The sequence below is a fragment of the Dendropsophus ebraccatus genome, chromosome 4 (assembly GCF_027789765.1).
Source record: "Dendropsophus ebraccatus isolate aDenEbr1 chromosome 4, aDenEbr1.pat, whole genome shotgun sequence".
Lineage (NCBI taxonomy): Eukaryota > Metazoa > Chordata > Amphibia > Anura > Hylidae > Dendropsophus > Dendropsophus ebraccatus.
The window spans coordinates 44,007,964-44,021,912 of record NC_091457.1 but is presented as its reverse complement, the minus strand read 5'-3'; the positions used below and the strand labels follow the sequence as shown (position 1 = coordinate 44,021,912).

Genomic DNA, 13,949 nt, shown 5'->3' with positions numbered 1-13,949 from the left:
TAACAGTAAATAACGGCCATTATTTCAATATAACAGCCGTTGTTTTAAAATAACAGCAAATATTTGCCATTAAATGGCGGCCATCCACTCAATTTCAACATTGTGTGAACAGAGCCTTTCTGTGTTTTTAATCCACTCCTGGTTTTGGTTGCAATATGAGGACCACAATACTGACTGAAATATAAGTAGTGTGAACCCAGCCTTAAAGGAGTATTCCCCCCAAAATTATTTTTGCATTAATACGTTGCTGTTATCTAGGTGCCCCCACCCCCACGGATTGCATAGAATCATCAGCTCTCAGTCCACTCCGACACGCTCCCAGCTCCTGGCTAGTGATGTCACGATACCAGAATTTTGAGTTCGATACCAATACCAACATTTTTTTTTCAATGCTCGATACCAATTCGATACTTACAAATTAAATAAATTATATTTAAAAAAAACCCTCAATATTAGAAATGCCCCCCCCCTCCAACTGTCAGGTCCGTTCGAACCAATTTATGTTCCTCTAATTTTTTAACTTTAAAAATAAAGTTGACATTATTTACATTAAGGGACATTACATTAAGGGCTCTTTCATACGTCCCGTAAAATTGTCTGTGGTCGCGGATCAGCAACCACGGACAATTTTACGGCCCATTAAAGTGAATGTGGCCATTCACATGGTCCGTGCCGCGAAAAAATAAGACATGTCGTAGTGCGGATCGCGGCACGGATCCCCCCCTGCCACCCAGCTCTCCTGTCATCTGTGCTCTCCTGTCATCTCATCTACTACTCACCTACTCCCTGCGCTGACTGGCTTCATCTTCACCAGAAGTGGCCTGGACTATGATACCTTCTCCTGGCAGTGTAGTCCCGGCCACTTCCAGGGAGCGCATGTAGCCGGTCAGTGCGGGGAGTAGGTGAGTAGTAGATGAGATGACAGGAGAGCACATCATGCTCTCCTGTCATCTCTGCGGCTGGGTGGCAGGGGGGGAATCCGTGCCGGGTCGCGGCACGGATAGTGTGAAAGAGGCCTAACACTTCATCTATCAGGGAAATGATGGGGGCTGTAGTCATGTAACACACACACCAGCTGTCAGGGTGATGATGGGAGCTGTAGTCATGTAACACACCAGCTATCAGGGGGGATAATGGGAGCTGTAGTCATGTAACACACACACACCAGCTATCAGGGGGGATGATGGGAGCTGTAGTCTTGTAACACACACACACACACACACACCAGTTATCAGGGGGATGATGGGAGCTGTAGCCATATAACACACACACACACCAGCTATCAGGGAGATGATGGGAGCTGTAGCCATATAACACACACACACCAGCTATCAGGGGGATGATGGTAGCTGTAGTCATGTAACACACACACCAGTTATCAGGGGGATGATGGGAGCTGTAGTCATGTAACACACACACACACACACCAGTTATCAGGGGGATGATGGGAGCTGTAGTCATGTAACACACCAGCTATCAGGGATGATGGGAGCTGTAGTCATGTAACACACACACACACCAGCTATCAGGGGGGATGATGGGAGCTGTAGTCATGTAACACACACACCAGCTATCAGGGGGATGATGGGAGCTGTAGTCATGTAACACACACACACACACACCAGCTATCGGGGATGATGGGAGCTGTAGTCATGTAACACACACACACACAGATACACACCAGCTATCGGGGATGATGGGAGCTGTACTCCTGCTGTCAGGGCATGGTGACCACTGACCCAGCAGGGTGACCTGGATTTGGGCAGCAAGGTAAACTGCAGGCTGCAGACCCCCCTCCCCCCTTCCCAGTGAGAGCCAGGCCGACCCCCTCTTCACCTCTCTCACATAGCTGATGTCCGCCCCGGGAGTGTCTTGCCGGCCCCGGCCTGCCGCCCCCTCACAGTCCTGTGGCCCCCACCTTACAGTGCTGTGCAGCCAGATGTAGTGGCTGCATCTCCTCCCCTCCTCCAGCCTTATGCTCCGCTCTCCTCTTCAGGAAGCGCCGGCCGCTGTCCCTCTGCAGCCGCCGACCCTGCTCTGACCCTTTCACTAAAGGGTAAATGACTGCCGGCTGCAGTCATTAGTAGCGGGGGTCTGCTACACACAGTAGCCGACCCCCGCTACATAGGGAGCAGGTTAGGAGAGGGGGATAATGCCGCTGTCAGTGTGACAGCGGCATCTATACAGTTCAATAGCCGGCACATACGATCGCTGTGTGCCGGCTATTGGAAGTTAGCGCCGAGAGTGTGGGCGGGTGGACAGAGGAGGTGACATCAGCGGGCCACGCAGAGCACATGGCAGGCACTCAGCTCACTGCCTGCTATGTCTTCTGCTGTGTACTTTATGATAAGCCGCACTGCTGCGCGGCTTATCATAAAGTATCGAATACCAGGAAATCCTGGTATCGAACCGAAAATATGCCCCGAAAATCGATAGTAGAATCGATTTTTCGGTGCACCGTGCATCCCTACTCCTGGCCCGCACCCTCCGAGACGGAATCACGTGTCCTCACTCTCTTCAATGGGCCGGGTTAGTGCTTCTAACCCAGCACACTGAAGAGAGGGAGGACACTGAGACAGTGACAGCAGCTGCTGCTGATCACTGTCTCCCTATCTGACAGCAGAGTGTACCCCCCAAGCTCACCCCACTGTGTGCCCCCCCACTGTGGCAAACGGTGAGCACCCCCCCCCCCCGTGATCTCCTGGTTAGCCGACCGCGAGCCCTCCCCAAATAGTAACTGTTGTTTAATACAAGGTCCCTCCATCTTATATGCAGTATGACTCATCACATATTTAGCTTGTGCAGTCCAGGGCACTTTCTTCAGCACTATGTCATGGTACAGTTTCCCTGAAAATAAGAGCTAGTATAGGTTTTGCTGAATTGCTTACTGTAAGTAAATTACAAATCTATCTAAGTTTCTGACACCAGTTGATTTGAAAGAAAAATTTTTTTGCTGGACAACCTCTTTAAAGGGAACCAATCACGAAAAAAACGTCCATAAAGCTTAAGGAAACGTGCTGGTACATCAGCCAGCACGCTTCCTAAACATCCCCCTGTACCCCCCGTGATCCCCTCTATTAGTCAGTATTCGTACTTTGATTAAGTCCCGCGCTGTATGTAAATCTCCGCCAAGTAGTCACGGTGGGCGGATTTAGTCATTGTCCTGGGCGGCAGGAGGCGCTGTAATTACGCCCACAGGGGCGTGATTGAAAGTCGTGTGTTCCACTTACGTCAGCCGGGGCCTGCGTTCCACGTCGGCGGCGTGCTGACGACTTCAGGACGCTGCGCATGCGCAGTACGGATGGAGACGACTTGGCGGAGATTTACATACAGCGCGGGACTTAATCAAAGTACGAATACTGACTAATAGAGGGGATCACGGGGGGTACAGGGGGATGTTTAGGAAGCGTGCTGGCTGATGTACCAGCACGTTTCCTTAGCTTTATGGACGTTTTTTCGTGATTGTTTCCCTTTAAGACTGTCAGCTGACTCCAATCCTGATGTTCCCATCCGCAGCCGTCCTTTGTAAATGTACAGGCAAAGTATCAAGAGGCCCGTCGTCTGCCCCCATCCCCATTGTCCCCCTACTGCCAGATGTAGAGCCGCACACAATCTGCCATTATCACCTGCCAGCGTTCGTCTAACCATACGCTGTCCCTGCTGTGTTGTGTGATGAGCTCCCCCTGGTGGTCAGAAGATGCATTACCGTTCCTGCTGTGCAAGTGGTCCAGAAACTGCTTTGGTCGGCAAGAAGGGTCGGGAGCATGTTGCAGGTGATGTTCAATAACTAATAGCAAATGACACACAGGCGTTCTACTGCTTCATTATTTATTTTCTTCTTCTTCAAACAGAAAAGGTAACAACACTTCACCACTTTGTGCTCAGATAAAAATAGCGCTGAATAGAGGAGTATAGCAATACACATTTGCTGCAAAAGTCCACAGCCCAGCCGGGCTAGTCCATGTTCACATTAGGATACTAATAACACTGTCTGTTGGATAATGTTTAATAACTGCCTGATGTTACAGATGTTACTGAAACATCAGGCATCTATTAGACATTGCGGTTTCGCCCACATACAATGCTCTCACCATGCACCCACCTCGTCTCAGACGTTATAATCCTAAAGGGATGGAGGGAGGAAGTGCAGCATCGGAGATCAGAACAGAGACCTTTTCTGCTCTCCAAATAACCCCTTTAGGGCTAGGTTGATGCGTTCGCTTGAAAGTATACGATATACACCCGCACAGTGCACACGACGTATGAGCTTACGGCCGGATCGTATACGGCGCCGTGAAAAATGATCAAGACCATTGTTTGAGGACAGAAATGCTGAAACTCACGGCCGTGGATTTCCATGCGGTCCCGTGCGAAGTACTTATTTCAGCCAAATTGAACTTGATTTTTCGATCCAAAAGGTTCTGTGTGGTTTACGGGGCTGGGCGAAGATTTCCAAGTAAATGACCTGCCTCAGATCGCTTCGAAACAAGCTAGGGAAGCATAACTGTACTACGGGCGTATGTTCGCGGTTCGTACGCATCCGGCCGCATGTCGATTTTTCCCACGCCCGTAGTTTCAGCCCTACATGTACGGCAGCGTACGAAATACGGCCGGACTCATACGCAGTGTGAACATAGCCCAAGGGTGCGTTCACACGTACAGGATCCGCAGCAGATTTGATGGCCCAGATTAGATTCAAAGCAAATCTGCACCTTCAAATTTGCTGCAGCAGATCCTGTACGTGTGAACGCACCCTAAAAGAAAAAACTGCTATGAGTACTACTATTTGCATATTAGGTGTGGGAGCTGATCTCTGGTAGTTGTAATACCCTAACCAATAGGTGCCAACTGCACCTCTTCTACTTGCAGGATGTGGGTTACTAAAGGCAGTCACCTTACCAGTCTTAGAATACTCCTTCTCTTATTCTTTGTCTTGCTTTGCTCTGGAGACATTTTCTAAATTTGGCCTTTAACATTTGAGCATTACCTCTCTAAAGCATTGCTGATGTGCTGATGTGCTGTGTGCTGGAGACAGTAGTGTGAACAGATGGCTGCCCTCTAGTGGTGGATTGCTACACTGCACACTGTTTGAGTTGCCATAGTCACTGTAGCCTGGTTATTCATGTTGCCACATTGTGTGGAGGCATCCAGTGTCCATGAAAGCTGTCAGCACTTTCTCATTGCTCTGTCACTGACGTCTTGCTGTTAGAACAATGTCGCCGGGGATTCGGGGGAGTTCAGGAGGAAGTTGTGACCCTCTTAACTTCTATTGTACCAATTATAACACCTCATATGGTGAGTAGCCAGTGGGACAAAAGCTGGGACTGATACTCTGTGGTTGTCCTAGGTTTTTCTGAAGTGCTGGGGATGAGGATGTGGGACACATATTACTAGAGGGATTGTACTTCATATACCCGGACCTGTGCTCCAGTTGTCAGACTGACTGTAGATTCATCCAGGGGTGCTATTGGTTCACTTTATGTTCCAAATTTGCTTCAAGGATGGCCCCCACCATTTATAATACAACGGTCGTTCAAGTTACAATATTAATTGGTTCCAGGACGACCATTGTATGTTGAGAATATTATATCTTGAGCCCAAAACTCTATAGAAAACTGGTAATTGTTTCTGGAACCCCCAAAATATTCTCCCAAAGTGAGAAAAATGAAGATTCAAAGAAAAGTAAGACGATAACTAATATGGATAAAGCAAGTCCTAATATAGCACAAGACAGCCAACCAGTGCATGCACTGCTGTAATACTGTTGTTTTACCAGTAAAATGGACACTTTTATTGGTTGATTATCTACTGTATTTTCTTGCGTATAAAACTAGTTTTTAATCCAGAAAAATCTTCTCAAAAGTCAGGTGTCGTTTTATATGCCGGGTGTCGTCTTATAGGACAGGTGCTGATCTAATAAAAATAAAACAATATTGTTTCCGCACAGTGAATGGCGTGAACAAAAAGCGGTAAAAAACACTTTTTTTATCACAATTTATGCACAAAAAAATTAATAAAAAGTGATCAATACGTCTGATCTAGAAAAAAATGTTACTGATAAAAACTAGAGATCATGGTGCCAAAAATGATGCCCCATACGACCCTGTAGGTGAAAAAATAAAAAGGCCATTTTAATTACACCTATTTGCAAAAAAAAAGTTTTACCCCTAATACAAACGGTAAAACGCTAGAAAACCTGTATGTAAACATGCATATCGCTGTGTTCAGACTGACCTATAGAATAAAGGAAAAATGTCAGTTTTACTGTAAAGTGCATTATGTAAACACAGAACCCCCCCGCCTCCCCGCCACAAATTCACCCCATAAATGATATTTTGGGGGTTCCATCATTCATTTTATGCCAGATTAAAAGATGCTATTACAAAGTACACCTGCTCCTGAGAAAAAAAAAAAAAGACCTCACATGGTCCTGTAGGTGGAAAAATAAAAGAGTTATAGGTCTTAGAAGGCGAGGAGGAAAAAACTAAACCGCAAAAGTGACAATTGGCCTGGTCCTTTTCAGGCTCTGTCCTTAAGGGGTTAAAAGGAAACTATGAGCAGGTTAATACATACGAACCTGCTGATATGTAACTATATAAGAAGAGATGCAGATTCCCACAATGATCTTCCTCCATGGTGCTGTCTTGGGGTATTTTCAATCAAAGAAAATATGTAAATGAGCTGGTTTGGTGCACGGAGAGCATTCCCTGGCCCCTCAGTGTACCATCCTGTCAGCTTGTACTACGCCTCCTACTTAAGCAAATTCATATATGCATAAGAATTAATGCCTTCCCCTTCAACCCAGATCTCGCATTTGCATAGGAACACTAGAACAACCGCTTTTACTGCACGAGATCTGGGGAGGGAGGTGTCACTACCTATACATATATAAATAGGCCGAAGTAGGAGGGGTAGTATGAGCCAACAGGGAGGTGGGATGATACACTGAGGGGCTAGGGAATGCCCCCAGTGCACCAAAACATCTCGGTTACATACTCTCTTTGGTAGAAAAAAAAAATACCCATAAAATCAGTCTCCAGATGTGCCAAATTTATCATTTAGTCTGATACACTGATAAATATGATGCATTTGAACACTGTCCATCTAAGTTGGCACTAAAGACCATATTAGGCAAACAAATACTAAATGACAGCGTGAGTGAGCAGGAGGCCGGGCAGCATTGATGATTCATAGAGAAGCGGGAGGAGAAAGCAGTGGTGAGGCATGGTAGCGTGCGACTCAAATGCTGAGCCACAACTCCTCTTTGACTCTTTATTACAGTAAGAGACCTGAGATTGTGCATAATCCACTACACTGACAAATTGTCAAAAGATAACATGTAGAGATGAGCGAACCTCGAGCATGCTCGAGCCCATCCGAACCTGATCGTTCGGCATTTGATTAGCGGTGGCTGCTGAAGTTGGATAAAGCCCTAAGGCTATGTGGAAATCATGGATATAGTCATTGGCTGTATCCATGTTTTCCAGACAACCTTAGAGCTTTATCCAAGTTTAGCAGCCCCAGCTAATCAAATACCGAACGTTCGGGTTTAGATCGACTCGAACCCGATTCGCTCATCTCTAATGCCGAACGATCAGGTTCAGATGGACTCGAGCATGCTTGAGGTTCGCTCATCTCTAGTAACATGCTCACAAGGGGACTGCCAACTACAGCACACTATCAGCCTCGGGTAGGGTCTGGGTGTTGACAGATTCCCTTTAATGCAAATGTGTCTCCTCAGCTGCTCTCTACACCTACTGCCCATAGGAGATGAGTGCTTCTAAAAATAATATACATTTTTTTTATGGTAAACAATGTTGTCTTGCAGGCCGTCCAGAGTTTCCAGTGGCCAGCGTCTTGCGCTCTGGCACCTATTCCCATCGCAGTACAGGGTATCAGTCTAACTTTCGACCAGCTGTGTACTATTCCCCCAACCTGGACCGAAAGGATAACCCACGCATGGGGTAAGCTCTTCATTTTATTTTCCCTATATAACCTGCTATTGATATTTCCTGAATATTATATTTCACAGTAATACATCATCTTGCTTCTCTTCCTCTACATCAGCCTGATCCTACGGAACAATTACACATCAATCACCAACAGAGACTTCACCCTACATGAACATGTGACAGGTGCCGAGCCGTTACCCCATGCACTTTCTTTCCCACAGAGTGGTTATGTGAGGAGCAGTGAAGTTACCAACCCCAAGACTAGAGCTGTGAGAAGTGGCGGTACATTCACTCTACATGTAATACTACAATTATTTAATACATATATTTATATGTTTTCTTATTTATTACAGGTTAAATCTGTTCATTTTGACACTCGGGACCATAGTTCTGAAGCCATACCGGGTATTTTACCAAAACATCGGCCACTGCTATTTGTGCCACAAGGGAAGGGATCTCCTGACATGGAAAACTTCCAACATGTGAGTCAGTGTCAAGTGTAGTTGTCAACTGTTCTACTGCAAAAACACTATTGGGTTTAAAGCGAATTTACCACTTGGTGCATTGTTTTTTTTTCACATGAATAGGATCCTGATGCCACAATCCTTTTTTTAAACCGCAGCCACGTTCCCGCACACGGTGCTGGTCTATTTCTGAGCACCGGCTCTGCATTAAGCACTGGGGGCTTCATGCCAGGCCGGTACCATAAGCAGGAACTGAGCGGTGGTTAAAAAAAAAAAAAAAGCAATGTACCTAGTGGTACATTGGCTTTAAAGCAAAGATGCACAGTTAGATAACAGTTTAATATGTTCTGCAATTAAAGGGAATGTCCATGATTGGAAAACAGGAATTTGTTTTCTTGAAAGAGCATTACTCTTGTTGCTGATATTGTAGCTCTATCACATGGTGCCCCCTCTGGGTAACTGAAATATTAAATAATTTTTTTTTCTCAAATTAATGGACTGCCCATTGCTGGCATTGCTAATTCTTGTATCTTCTACGTATTTACCTCAGTTAAAAGATAAAGGTCCTGTAGGCCATATCCATGTTTTCCAGTACTCCCTGGCACTGCACCAAACTTCTTCAGCCACTCGTAAAACATTTGCCTATCACTAGCCATAATCAGTAGTGGATTATAATAGGGGCGTTTTGGGCGGCAGCCCGGGGCCCTGAGCTCCTGGGGGGCCCATGACCACCCAAAAAGACTTATACTTTCAATGGTGTACTGTCTCCTGGCTACACTTCTGCCAAGATTTGCAAAAAATCACTGTTTTTTTTATGCCAATTTTGCACAAATCAGGACATCATGACATTATCTATCCTGTACTATGAACGCCAGGCTAGTGCTGCCATAGTTACAGTGGGGTGGGGGGGCCCAGGCTTGGTGAACAGCCCAGGGCCTATGGTAAAGTTAATCCGCCCCTGGCCATAATGTTTCAGCTACTGCAGCCTCTTTGTTCTGATATAAGGGGATATAGGGGCCTTGCAAGTTGGAGCCCACTGATTATACCTATCCTAAGGATTGTAGCTGTTTTTTCCATACTGAATTCATCTTCTTGCTTCAGGGTCCAGCTTTCATGTCTACAGAACACAAAACCAGGTTCACACCAAAGGCAATCCATCAACCAGGTAAGGATCACATAGAAAAGGTGGAGCCTTCTTATCCGGTAAAGATGGAAGCAAAAGTTGTCTGTGAACCCCCATAACATTTACACAGCTAAACACTTTACATGGTCTAAATACCCTGGCTGTTACATATAACTCTGCTGGGTATGCTTTATCCACTTTTGTCTTAACAGGCAGATTCCAAAGTACAATAATTGGAAAAATAGAAAACTCAGGGTTTACTGAAGGATCAAATTTGGAACCTATAACCTATGATCCTCATTCACAGTACCATGTACCGGTAAAAGCCTTAATACTAGAATACCTAGTTGCCTCGTTTTGTGCTGTTATGGATTATTTACCTCACCACATTGACTGATGTTCATATGCTTGTATGTAATAGATTGGGTACCACCGTTTGATGGGGCACAGCATTACCAAGACAGATTTTTTGCCAGCTTCCATGTTGCAGGTAACTACTAGACTGTACTTCCTGGTGGTGGTGTTAGAAAAATAAAGCATGGCGAAGACCATAATAGACACTACTTTGTTACCAATTTTTGCCACCAGAACATGACGACATGGTATGTTGTCACCTTCCAGCTCTTTCCATGACTCTCTGTGACAATTCCCTTAATAACAATATACTGTACCTATTCTGGAATGGGGGATGCTGCACAGGTTCAGACCAGAGCTGCCTCTCTCCACTTGCCCCATTATCTACCCCTATACTCTGTGCACCTTTAGGACTTCCATTGCTGCAAGTTTTTTTCAACTGTATAAAATATATTGATATCATATTATACACAGCACCACAGAAAATGTCTATTTATGCAAGTGATAATAAAACATAGAGGACAGTAGAAGAGGCACTTCATGGCAACATAGGTTGTATGGCCAAAGATCACATTGTGATGTATTCAAGTAATGAAAGTTAAGGGGGTCATATGGCAACCCCCACAATTGCCAAAGTCACAGTGTAGCCCAAGTCTTACAGGAAAAACCAAGGCCATCCACAGACAGCTGGGTGTTGCCCCTCATCAGCGTGGAGCAGGATTCTGGGTAGGTGGGAGCAATGCCTAGTAGTCATATGGGAAACTCATCTCAGGGAGACTGATCTGAAATCATTGATCTGTTTCCTGTGTGGCACTACTAGGCTCCCACCTAGCCAGAATCCTGCTCCACACTGATGAGGGGCAACACCCCAAAACAGCTGTATGTGGATGGATACCTGACCTTGTTTTTTCCCTTGTCATTACAGTGACTAATAGGGCCACTTAAAGGGAACATGTCACCCTGGCTGCCGGGGCAGAGCCTGCCCAACCCCCCAGTGGAGCCAGATACTTACCCCTTCCTGGAAGTACCACTCCTAGACCCGGAGGAATTGCCGCCCAAAGCTGTGTGCGCATTATGCTAATCACTTGAGATGAGTCCAACATCCATAGAAAATGACTGCCGCGGCAGCCGGGGTAACAGGTTCCCTTTATTATTGTGGTTTTGGTGGATTCCCTACAGGAGCCACTCCTTTTCTGGGCCCTTCCCAGGGGGATATCTGACTAGTCCTGTGTTTTGAGACTCTTAAATGAGGCTCTACGGGATCTTTTTTGCATATTAACTAGTCATATAGGAGACCACAAACTTAGTTATGTCAGTGCAATAAAGGAAAAATAGAATCTCTTTTCTCCTGCATACCAGGGCAGAGAGCCTTTACCAGCCTTGGCCAAGAACTCTGAAAGAGACAGCGGTTTCTCCAGGGAACTAGATCAAGTTCTTCGTACCAATGTAAGACTCATTCAATGTATTCTGGTGTATCCTTCATTCACCATTGTCCTATACAATGTAGTTTTTCTTTTTACTTCTACTGACAATTTAGACTCAGGCTCCATTAAGTGACTTCCGACCTGATAATGTAGCCAAAAACAAAGATGATCTTTTGGGAAGGACGTATGTTGGTAATAAGGTGAGTAGGTGAAGATCATGTGACCAGGTAAATAATGGTTTAATTATTTTAGATGATAGTACGTGACTTAAATATATTTCTTATAGGAGGGATCTGGTTTCAGTAACAATAATCTCACCTATGTACAGTCAGGAAAGGCGCCCCCACAACAGTATCTGACCAACTACAATCTAAGGTGTTGTATCTGGATCTGCTCTGTAATCACATTTTTATTGCATTACTGGTTTAATATTTGAACAGATAATTTTCAACATATTTGCCCATTACAAGGGGCAGGGGTTGAAGGTGGAAAAACTGCTTAATGCCACCTCATTGTAGTTTGCTGCGAAGTAGTTCATTGTACATATTAGAGTTGAGCAAATCTCGAGCATGCTCATGTTTGTCCAAACCCAAACGTTCTGTATTTGGATACTGGTGGCTGAGCAAGTTGGATCCAGCCCTAAGGCTGTCTGGAAAACATAGATCCAGGCATAGGCTGTTTCCATCATTTCCATGACTCCCTAGGGCTGTATCCAACTTCTTCAGCCACCGGTAATCAAATACAGAAGGTTTGGGTTTGGACAAACCTGAGCATGCTCGAGATTTGCTCAACTCTAATATATACAATGAATTACTTAGAAGCAAACTACAGAGAGGTGGCATTAAATCGTTTTCCCACCTTCAACCCCTGCAATCTGGCAAGTATTTTGGGGCTAATTCAGTAAAGGAGGGCAACAGAATAGTGATGTCATTATACCGTCTTTGCCTCCTTTTCACTGCATGTGCCGACTTTTGTCAGAAGTTGGGAAACCAGTTGCTGAAAATTTGAATGCCAAACCAAACCCCACCCCCAGAAATTTCCCCACACTATGCCTCCAATGTTATAGAAACAGAGGTTTTCATAAAGGGTACCGCTCATGTAAAAAAGTTGCAGTTCTTTAATTTCTGCCTGGAAAACAGGCACTACCTAGGGCTGCATCAAACTTCTCCAGCCACTGGTAATCAAATGCCACATGCTTGAGTTTGCTTATCTCTAATATATGTGTAACCATGAGTAATGTATCCTAGGTTCTATGATCCAGTAGCCCTTGGTAGAGACAGAGAAGGTTGGACACGAGGTGGGATACAGAAACAACTACACAGTGGCTTCTCTGTCAATAATGAAGTGCATATTACTACCATCTAAAGCATCTTAGCAGGTACAGAGGCTGAATGTACCTTTGCTTTTTTTTGGCATTGGCTTCAATACTTTCTACTTACTATATACAAGATCTATTAGAAAATATTTCTATTATCCTTAATTTTCAGGATGTAAGAAGGATTGAAAACAAGTCAACAGTCTTCAGCGCTGAAATGGTCTTACTCATATCACCATCAAGCTAAAATAAATCTCAGTACCAGCACCTTTTGGTTTATATTCTGTACTCAAAACTATCAGCACTTTTGGAGGGCCACATTTTATTACAATGCAGATAGATCACTCTGTATAATTCAATGTGGGAACTAGTAAACTAAAGCACCTTTGCAAATCTTAAATTATCAGTTTAGTATACGGTATATATCTCCTATGCTGACCTATAAGTTATATGTCCACTATATTACTGAAGAAAGCACTCCTCCTGCAGTAATCCTGTCAGTCACAGCTGAGGCAGCAGCAAGGGATCACTTTCCTACACACATTCTCCCCCAGCCCTACCATAGCCGAGTGGAGGCACGTGATTGGTCCAATAAAATATGATTCCCTTGGTATCCCTTTAAAGCCGCTGAAGAGTTTATGGCTTTTACCTGTTAGTCCTCAGGATTTAGTCCCCTTTGGTCTACCTTAGCAGCCCTAAATATTCAGCTGCTGTGCTTCTGCCCCACCATCTTCCCAAGAAGTTTGAGGTAGTCTTTGGCCTCCTGCATGCTAATTTCTTTGTGATCTCATTCCGGTCTTTATAGTGAAACTAAACATGCTCAGGTTTCATATACTCCTTTTACATATGCTTGCAAGGTTTTATTCTGTTGGTTCTTTGAAAGTATTTATATTTAACACAGGAAGCATCTGTTTATATTTAAACTATGTTAATTTAAAAGTTGAATGAAACTGTACATGTAATTCATTGTATGTTGTAATTGCTTTTAGACATACAGATTACACCTATATTGGAGATGGATTGTGCTTGTGTATCATTGTTGGGCTTAGGCTGCCATCATACACAGCTATATATTGTATGCCTTTGACATTAAGACAAAGAATTATAAAAATAGAGTAAGCTTTGGCTTAAAGGTTGTTTTTTTTTTGACCAGCTACCTCTTCAGGAATTTGGTAGTAGTTAGTGTGCAACACCCAGGTTTCTTTGGACTTTCCATCTATGCTTTCAGCTGTATCCCTAGAAACAGTCAGTGCCTTAGCTATCTTTGTATGTTTCTCCTTGTTTGTGCAAGGCAACAAATCTTAAATTTGACTTATT

General features: G+C 44.5%; 1 protein-coding gene across 1 annotated transcript; it reads left to right on the top strand.

The window, feature by feature from the left end:
- Positions 1-5,081: 5,081 nt before the first annotated feature.
- Positions 5,082-13,729, top strand: SAXO4 (stabilizer of axonemal microtubules 4). Its single transcript, XM_069968344.1, has 12 exons — positions 5,082-5,295; positions 7,829-7,964; positions 8,068-8,221; positions 8,306-8,434; positions 9,518-9,581; positions 9,752-9,858; positions 9,961-10,029; positions 11,253-11,339; positions 11,431-11,517; positions 11,604-11,692; positions 12,565-12,695; positions 12,805-13,729. Exons 1-11 carry the CDS (start codon positions 5,214-5,216, stop codon positions 12,680-12,682), a joined length of 1,122 nt encoding a protein of 373 aa, XP_069824445.1. The 5' UTR covers positions 5,082-5,213; the 3' UTR covers positions 12,683-12,695; positions 12,805-13,729.
- The last annotated feature ends 220 nt before the right edge of the window (positions 13,730-13,949 follow it).